Source organism: Myotis nattereri (assembly GCF_964212035.1).
Source record: "Myotis nattereri genome assembly, chromosome: 7".
Classification (NCBI taxonomy): Eukaryota; Metazoa; Chordata; class Mammalia; order Chiroptera; family Vespertilionidae; genus Myotis; species Myotis nattereri.
The window spans coordinates 64,363,781-64,373,869 of record NC_138082.1 but is presented as its reverse complement, the minus strand read 5'-3'; the positions used below and the strand labels follow the sequence as shown (position 1 = coordinate 64,373,869).

At 41.2% G+C, this 10,089-nt stretch overlaps 1 protein-coding gene across 1 annotated transcript in view; it reads left to right on the top strand.

The window, feature by feature from the left end:
* The first annotated feature begins 375 nt into the window (after positions 1 to 375).
* The window catches only part of EPC2 (enhancer of polycomb homolog 2), a 125,404-nt gene continuing 115,690 nt past the window's right edge, over positions 376 to 10,089 (top strand). The window contains exon 1 of the mRNA XM_081095376.1: positions 376 to 827. Within this exon, the coding sequence (XP_080951502.1) occupies positions 675 to 827 (153 nt within the window). The 5' untranslated portion in view covers positions 376 to 674. The remainder of the gene's footprint in view (positions 828 to 10,089) is intronic.

Genomic DNA, 10,089 nt, shown 5'->3' with positions numbered 1-10,089 from the left:
CGGCGACAGCCCGGCTGTCACCTCCCTTCCCGCTCGCCCATTTCCGCGCGCTCGGCGGTGCTCTGCCCGGCGCCTTCCTCCGGGCGCCCGGCGAGCGGGAGCCGCGGCCGCGGAGGCAGAGGCGCACGCTCGGGGCGCGGGGCCCCGGCGCACCTGGCACCTGCCGCCGGCGAGAGCGCGGGCCGCCCGCCCGGCGGAGGGCCGCCCCGCGGAGGGCCGCCGCCCCTCTCCCCCGGCGCCCGAGGCGGAGCACGCTCCCGCGGGCCGGCCGCGCCGCGGAGCGAGTGGGTGGGCAGGCGAGGGAGGGGAAGGGAGAGGAAGGAGGGAGGGAGGGCGGACGGGGCGCGTCCCCGCGGCGGGGGCGCGCTCTCGCGCGGGCTGCCGGGATCGCTCGCCGCCGCTGTGGTAATGTCCGCCATGTTGGCCATGGCGCAGGGAGCGGATCGGGCGGGCGAGCGGCGGATCTAGTGTTGGGAAGCGGCCGCGGGCGGCGGGGGGCTGTTTTCGGGCGGGTGGGCGCCCATGCTGTGGCCGGGGGCCGTGCGGCGGAGGAGGAGGAGCGGGCCGGCCGCGCTGCACTGAGGAAGGAGGTGGAGGAGGCGGCGGGAGTCCTCCCCCCCTCCCCACCCGCCCCGCCGCCGCCGCCCGGGCTGTTCCTGTGAGGCGGGGAGACAATGAGTAAACTCTCCTTCCGAGCGCGGGCGCTGGACGCCGCCAAACCGCTGCCTATCTACCGCGGCAAGGACATGCCTGATCTCAACGACTGCGTCTCCATCAACCGGGCCGTGCCCCAGATGCCCACCGGGATGGAGAAGGAGGAGGAATCGGTAGGGACTCAAGTGTTTATTACCCCCCCCCTTCCCTCCTCCCCCCTCCCCTTTGTCAGTCGGGCCTCGCCATTCACAGCGCGCTTTACGCTCGCTGGAGGGCGCCGCTGCCGCTCCAACGCCGGAGCCCCTACGCCGGCGGAGTAGCGTAAACCCTCCCGGCCGGCGCAGCGCCCGCCGCGGCGGCCATGTTGTTGCGTCCCCGTGTTGTGATTAGCTCGCTGCGCCTCTTACGCTGCCGTAAGGGGGCCTTGCCGTAAGCGGCGGCTGGGAATGGCGCAGGGAAATGTCCTGGCCGCACTTGGCGTAGGGCCTCTGTTTACCTTTTTTTTTTTTTTCCCTCCCCTCCCACCCGGGACCCTGGGTTAACTAAGGGGAGAGGGATCCTATGGCTGGGAAAGCTTTGTTTTTCAAACTTGTAAATTTAGTTTGGCATGGGGTTATCTTTGAAATGACTTTTGAAGGGAAAGCGCTTTCAAAACAAACCTCTTCCTCCCAGCAAGGTAATCGTCGTCCCCCGGGCCGTGGGGGTGCCGCGGGGCGAGGCGGGGCGGCACGGCACGGCGCCGGGGGAGGGCGGAGGCCGCGGCTGCCCGGCGGGCTGTAGCGTTAGAGGGTCCGGGACCTGCTCGCTCGCTCTGCCTGCCCAGCGCGCACGGCGCCCGCGGGGTGCGCAGCCTTCGGAGGGAACCGGGGACGCGCAGCTGCGAGCCGCCGGCTGCGTGCTCTCCCCGGGCCGCCTCCCCGAGAACTGTCATCGGAGAGGTGGGGAGTCTTTTAGGAGTTGACCTGGTGCGTCTGAATTGACAGTTGCATTTTTTTTTTTTTTTTGGGCAATGGCTGCTTTTCCTCCCCGATGGGTTAAATTTTTGCATACGGTTGAATTTCATCTGGGTTGACAGTGTTTATGACACCGGAGTGGTGTTACTTGCATGCGAAGTTTATAGTAACTGCACCCTCCAGAATTTCTTCAATGAACCTGCAGTCCCGCCTTATTGTCAACCCCGGGTGTTCGTGGATTGGTTCCCTCGCTTCTGTGCCTGTCAAAAGAAGGCGCGAGGTTTCTGTGATTGGTTTTCTCTTTTGACTATTAATATTGCAGGAAATGCTTTTATGCCTTTGATTGGCTGCTCGAGTTCTGGCCTCATGATATTACCCTGCCATTGCTTTCTGCTGTGATTTAATCGCATTTCTCTGTGGTGTTAGATTACTTGAAAATTTTGCACTTTCAGTAGAAAATGAATGTGGCCGCACTGTCAGGAAGAACATTCCAACGTCTTTTAAGTAAATAATAAGATGAAAGCCCAACATTTATGCTGAAAGTTTAGAATTAAGTCAGATGTGAAAAGTCTTTCGGTTGTTTGAATAAAACCTATTTCTAACTTAGCTCAGTGTTCCATGGAAAAGATAATTAAAATAAAGTTATAGTATGTACAAGAATTAATTGAATTGAACTTTAAATAACACAACTTTGGATTCCACAAATTTAAGTTTCCGTTAATGTTATTTTATGGGTTTTGACCCCCAAAGAAAGGTGGCTTCTGAGCCTTAAAGTACAGTTGTGAGAACGTGAGACAGTTTATTCTTGAATTATTTACTAGTTATTGTGTTATTTTCCATACGAACAACTGCAAACCTTTGTCCCACCCTGTACTGTATGTAACTACTTGGATCCTATTATTTTGGTTTGGGAAAAACTTTAATCAAAAAATTTATTCTAGAATGAATAATTAGCCGGTGGAAGATATGTTACTGTTTGTAAACAGTGATCAACATTATATTTAGTTACTGCTTTAGGTCCTTAGTTTGCCACATGTGTCTTGGTATTTTATTTTTTTATTTATTTATTTTTATAGGAACAAGAGCCTATTGAATAAGGCTTTTTTTTAAAAATATATTTTATTGATTTTTTTACAGAGAGGAAGGGAGAGAGATAGAGAGTCAGAAACATCGATGAGAGAGAAACATCGATCAGCCGCCTCCTGCACACCCGCTACTGGGGATGTGCCCGCAACCCAGGTACATGCCCTTGACCGGAATCGAACCCGGGGCCCTTCAGTCCGCAGGCCGACGCTCTATCCACTGAGCCAAACCGGTTTCCGCGTGTCTTGGTATTTTATTTGAATTTAGGGGGAAAAACTTGCAGTTAGTTATTTTTGATATATGAAAAATAAATGCTTAATTAACCCCAGCACAATTTTGTTTATTAGTGTTAACGCTGGGTTATTTTCAGAAGCCTGCTTCATCTACCCAATTTTAGGCAAGAAGAAATCCAAATTCTAATAGAACTAGAGTTGTCTCAGGACTTCTTGTCTCTGTCCTGTCCTTTCTGCCTCTTTAATGTTACAAGTGGAGGTTCTTAAAATCAAAGCAAAACTAAACAAACCCTGACAGTTAAGATTTATATATGCAGTCTGAAGTCTTTTGCTTCCCCAGAATATTTAAATGCGATATTAGTTTTTTCTTCTTTTAAAAATTAACATAAGTCGGAAGACTTGTTTTTTCATGAGTGACAGCCAGTTGTCATCTTTCTATAACTTGGTCTCTGTAGTGCTCCTTATTGCTTGGTCTAGGTCAAATAGTGTAGAATCTACACAGCCAGAAAGATCAGGTAATCAGTGGTTCTACCACCTCCCCATGAGTTTGTATAGTGGTAGTTGATGTTTTTAACATATCTATCATTTTTGGAATACTTCTTATGCACCAGGTACTGTACCAAGACTTTGCCTTATTATTTTACTTAATCCTTTTTAAAACCAATTTTCTTAGGTATAATTTAAATACAATAAAATGTACCCATTTAAAGCATCAAGTTTAATGAATTATGACAAATGTGTATTCTGATGGAAATACCACAATCAGATATAAAAACATTTTAAACACCCAAAAAGTCCCCTTGTGCTCCTTTGCAAGTTAGTCCGTCTCCACCAGTAATTCTGAGCAACCACTGATTTGCTTTCTCTCATTATAGAATAGTTTTGTCTTTTCTAGAACTTCATATAAATGGAATCATACATATTTTATTGTGTCTGGCTTCTTTTGCTCAACATAATGCATTAAGGATTCATCCTTGTTGCATATAGCAGTCCATTCCTTTTACTGAATTTACATACTGTAATATGGGTGTGGGCAAAAGTAGGTTTACTGTTGTAATACAAATAAATAGTTAAACAATAATATAAGGATAAACTGTTTTGCATAATTACAATTGTAAACCTACTTTTTGCCCACCCCTGTTTTCCTTCCTTCCTTCCTTCCATCTTTCCTTCCATCTGTTGTTGGATTTTCAGTTGTTTCTAGTTTTTAGTTTTTATTTAATCCTGTAACAGCCCTTTGAAGTTTTGTTTCTATTTTATAGATGAAGAAATTGAAGGGTCTAACTCTAACTGCTAGTAACTGGCAGGGGTAGAATTCAGATCCTTGCCTTTAATGTCACAAAAGCCCGCTCTCATAACCACTATGCTGCATATTGACTTCTTACAGAACTCCGAATGATCTTACGAACAATTATTACGTTAATTATAGTTTTTGTAAATAAAGTACTTTTTGTAATTTTGGGAACCGTAAATGATATTGATTTGATTAAAATATTTAATTAAGTGTAATTTTTCATCACTTTGACTTTTGCTCTTGGCTTTTCAAATTTTCTCTTTTTTTTTTCTTGTAAGTCTGTTAACTTTGCTTTTCCATATGTTGGCACCATTATGTTTATCTGAGTGTTTGTTATCCTAACCATATAATAAACTTGTAGGAAACTATCCTATTTTATTATATTTTCTCCTAGTAGAATGTAATCTCTATAAGGGCAGGGATCTTTGCAGGTTTTGTTCCTTAATATATTTCAGTTCCTGGAACTGTGCCTGTCACATAACTTATGCTTGATATATGTTTGCTGAGTATTGAATGAGCTTCTATTTCGTTTTCTATACCAAGAGCTAGGTTTTTATGAAACACTGTCTGTGTGTGTGTGTGTGTGTGTGTGTAAAATTCGTTAGCACAATGTGGTACGTTACTGTCCCAGAGATTCTTGTTGGTTTCTTATTTTGATGTACTGTGTACACTCAAATACTCATTTGTTTTCCCTCTTGAGTCAGGCCTCTTTAAATACAGAATTTTTTATAGATGGGTATGGTTGCAGTGTTAGTCTTTATTTGTGTTAGTTACCCCTCTCATAGGTATATATAGATTTGTGTAAGATCTTTTTATACTGGAATGAACCAAAATCTACATGAAGCATGTGATTCCATTTATTTTTAAAGAAAAAGATCATGACTGAGTTAAATTGCCATTTCTCCCCTCATATGTTAGTTGCCTAATTTTTGTTATCTTAATATTTTGTGATATTTTGAATGGTAGAGTAGAAATATATTCAATCTTTCTACCATTTCAAAGTTATTTTTGGTACTAATATATTTCATGTTTCATAATAGGGGGTTCTAAAGAGGGTATAAAATGCAGTTTTGTAAACTGATATTGTAAAAACATTAAGCGTTTTTGGTTTGGTTTGGGTTTGTATTTTTTTTTTTCCAACAAAAGCAAATACCAGCCAGGTATCATCTAAGTTCCAGGTGTTACCTAAATAAGAGATTGGGAAACTATTGAAAGGGTTCTGTATATCAATGTCTGTAAGTCTGTGCTGAAGTGCTGTTAGGATTAAAAGAAGAATGAGATACTGATCTTGACTTCAGGGAACTTAAATGAATCATTGAGGTCAAAAATGTATTTGGAAAGTTAGCAAAAACTACCAGGTTAAGTCAGCCTGAAAAGAGCATTAGAAAAAGTTAACTGTTGGTGCAGTTAAGAGGAGTAAGAGAAAACTGTGTCTGGAATGTATAGAGAAGGCTCCTTGGAGAGGGATTTAACAATGTGGACTTTCAGGTTTGGTTGTGTGGGTATGTTGAAGCAAATATTTAGTGCAGAAATACTCAAAACTAGTTCTGTGGATGTTACACAGACTAATGCATGTTATATATATTTTTTATCCTCACCCAACCAAGCCACCTGGCTATGGCTCTTCTTGCATGTTATGTTTTTGAATCTATCCTTGTCTATCCTTCCCCTACTTACAGAAACTTGAGGGGGGCTGCAGTCTATCATTTCTGAGCATGTCATTCTCTTTGATCTTTCTCCTTTTTTTGGACATGCAGATGACTTTTATCCCCCGCCCCCCTTTGTTTCCTGCTGTATCTTCAGCACTAGATACTGTTTATAATCTAGAAGTCACTCAGTAAATATCTGGTGATTGAATGAATAAAATTGTTGCAGTGGAGACTAGGTTGAAAAAAGGGTAGGATTATGCCAGATTATACAGAGTTTTGAATGTTAGCCCCAGCAGTTTGTAGGATGGTGTAGAAGAAAGAATTGAGGTACAAGTGTGAAATCTGTTTTCTAAGTTTTAGTTCTGTTGTTATGTGGCCATGTGATCTGGGAAAGTTGCCTACCTTCTCTGAACCTCTGGTTGTTCATCACTACCATTTATTGAGTGTGTGGAGCATGTTCCAGGCACTTCCTTAAACTCAGTAGATGGTTTAGAGCTCATTATAACACTAGGATGGGTGGTTGCTATTATTTCTTTTCCGGGAAAAGAACCCGAGCCTTTAGAAATTCAGTATCTTGCACAAGGGTGCTCCTATCTAAACTAGAACATGATAGAGGTGGTACCTGAACTCGGGCTCTATAGGTTCATGACCCTGGGCTCTTCTCTTCACCATTGTACTGCTCATCTGTAAAATAAGTGTGTAGAGAAGCAGATGATATCTAAGTGTCATTACGTTTCTACTGTTCTATCACTTAATATCTCATAGGCATGGAGGAGGTACTAACTTTTGCCTCAGGGTATATTATGAAAGAAACTTTGTGGTGAATTCTTTTTGTAAACACATTCCTTTTTTAAAAATTCAAAGGCATGATCTATCTGTGGTGTAAGTTTAGATTTCATCAGTATCAGTTCTCTAAAAATGAGGCCTAAAAATGTTTGACTGGTGGGATCAGTAGGTTGGATTCAAGTAACAGAAACCAAGTCTGGTTTCTTTAACATTCCTGGAGATTGTTTCACAGACTCCCAAGAAAGAAGTGAACAGTCAAGATTTGGGAAGGCCAAGAACCAGGGCAGGTATGGTGACATTAATGTCATTCTAATAATTCCCAATCTTTTGAGAAGTAATATAGGTTAGTGGTTAAGTACATGTATGTGTTCTGGAGCCAGACTGTATGGGTTTGAGTCACCAGGCAGGTTAATTTCATCTATGAAATCTAATGGAGTTATTGGGAGAATGAATTGTAGTGTGCTTGGGATAGTTCGTGGCTTGCAGTCAGCATATAATAAGTATTAGCTATTATTATCATCAATGATATATTTCTTGAAGTTCAAAATTCCAGGTTCCTGAGATGGCCTGCATCAGGTATCTGTCTCCCTCTGAGTCTACCAGTCAAGAACAGGGGGAGTTAGTATACATGTGCTATTAAGGGCTACCCTCCTGGGAATGGGGTTTTAGCCAGGAGCTGCCCTGAGAGATTTTCCGGTGGGTATATAGCATCATAATCAAAAGTTGTGGAGTTAAATTGTTTAAATTCATGGTTTGACCCAAGGTGAATTTGTATACTTGTTGTGTTCTTACAGACCTTAAATTTGTAAGGTGTTTTATTTTTTTTATTGGGATATTTTTTCCATTGCTTTTCAGAGAATGTGGAAGGGAGGGAGGGGGAGAGAGGAAGAGAAATACTGATGCACACATTGACTCCTTGTCTCTGGCATGCATCCTGATTTGGTGGGGGAGTGAATTTGGGGGGCATGCGGAGGAACCCGCAACTCAGGCCCTTGATTGGGAATTGAACCCACGACCCTTCGATGTATGGGCTGACGCTCTAACCGCAGCCACATCTGCCAGGGTTGTAAGGTGTTTTAATGAGATTAGAATAATTTGAATGTATTACATTTCTTGATGAAATTTGAATTAGAGACTATCAAAGAAGTCTCCAGAATCCCTTTAAAGAAAGCAAACCCTTCACACTTACTAATTTTCAAAATAGCAAGGCATGAATTTTGTGTGACCTCAGAGGAGTTATTTAACCTTTTTGGCTCTTAGTTTTCTCATTTGTGAAATAGAATTGGACTGAATGACCTAAAAATTACTGCATCTGTGAATTAACATGTCTACCTAGAACTAACAAATGAGAGACTAGATATTAGGAAAATATATATTAATAGGTAAGGTTTAACTCTAACACTATTGTAAATGCTTTCAATTTTGTTTAGAGTCTTTTTTTTTTTGCTTTTTTTTTTTATTGCTTAAAATATTACAAAGAGTAGTACATTTGTCTCCTTTAGAGTCCTTTTTTTTTAATGAGGATCGGTTACATTTACCCGCAATCTGACACTGATTTTTTTCCTAGAGATCAGTAGGGCAGTCCACTCTTTAAGTTTTGGTTATAATCAGTTCCCTTGCTTTCATAAAATTTTCTTTTTCTATCTTTTCTACTCTTACTCGTTGCTGTTAATGTTCTGAATTTTGGCATACTTTTAACCCCTACTACTTGAGTTTATTCTAATTTTCTAATATCTCATGTGTGTATGTATGGGTATAGATATATGTATGAGACAATGAGAGCACGAGAGAAAAGACACCTGTTTTTCCAATTAAACCATATACTTTAAGGAAGGTATCATGTCTTTGTTTTATTCAGCTCAGATACCTACCGAGGCACTTAAGTGATAGAAAGTTTATAATTTAGGCATGGCCACTGGGATTGAGTTTGATTGTATTACTAAAAACATAGCACTGCATCTTTATTTCATTTTAAGTACAGTTGAGGTGGAAAAACTGTAATAGATGCAAAAGGGACTACCTGAGGTAGAAAGGATACTAGGTAGGAATAAGCCATGAAGGAGACAGTGTAGATTGCAGAAGGTCCATCAGTGATTAGTTGATCTTACCTTAAGACTGATCCTTGATTCTTTTTTGTTTTTGTTTTGCATTGTTTACACTTAAATGGAATAAGCGTTCAGATTTGCCTACTCATCATGTAGTACTGCTGCTTTTGAGATTTATACTAGAAGATGGCAGTCACTTCCAGATTCTTTTTAGCACCATTTTCATATATCTGCTTTTAGGTTTCTTTTGTCTTGTCAGCTAGTAATACTGTGCAGTTTGAGGAATGCAGAGTGGAAGAGTCAGCCCATTTGCTTGCTCTCTAACTCATATCCTCATATCTTTACCTCCAGCTTTCTTATTGCACCCCCCTTTTTTTGGTGGGCAAAGGATAAAGTTGTTGGTTGGGGAGTCTGCAAGCAACTCTTAGTTGGTACTACTAATCTGATGAAGTTTTTGGAACTTCCAAATTGTGATTTAGTTTCCAATTTTGGCCTCTGTCACTTTCCCTCTGGGCAAGATAAAATACTTTATCTTCTTAAATAACATTTCTTTATACTTTAATGAGAAGTATCTAAAAAAGGTAACTTTAAAGGTTATTTTTTTTTTGTAAGACCTAAGTTAGTACTTTCTACAGGCAATTGCTATTATTTATTACTGGTAATTTTTAGTTATACAGAATTATAAATAGTAATAAATAATAATATGGAAGAATAAAATATACAGAGTATTTCCATACATTATTGTGGTATAGTTTCACATTTTTTTTCTTCTGCCAATGAAATATATTTTTACATCTGATAGACATTAGCAAATTGATACTTTACTTTTCTCTTTTCATCTCTGTTTTCTGGCAGAGCAGCTAACAATCAAATTGATTTAAAAAATTAAAAGCTGAAAATTAATAGCCAAGAGAACTAAATCTTTAACAAATCCTTGGAGCAATAATTGAATCTTGAATAATTGATATTGCATTTGTTTTGTAGGTTTTTTTTAGATTAGTTTTTGATGGGTGGAAATAGGTTTTAATGGTAAAAATCTGTTCAGTGGGTGGTATACACCAGAGAGCAGAAGCAAGTGAAGTGATAGATTTTAATATACCAGTGAAGCCTGAGGTGAACACTTAAGTTTGGAAATTTTGAAAAGCATGGTACTGAAGAGGATAGTGTTGACATTTACTTGATTCTTGAGATTGTTCTCGACTGAGACTTTTTTTGGTGTTTGTGCGTAGTTAGTTGTTTAGGGAAGGCATATCAGGAAGTTTATTAATCAGTCTCCTGCCCAGTAATTTCTAGTAGCATAATGATTGTAATAATCCCATAATGTTTCCTCCTTCTGTTTCCAGATGGGGGCTATTGCACTTGATTTGAGAACTATTATCCAAGCTTCTTAAC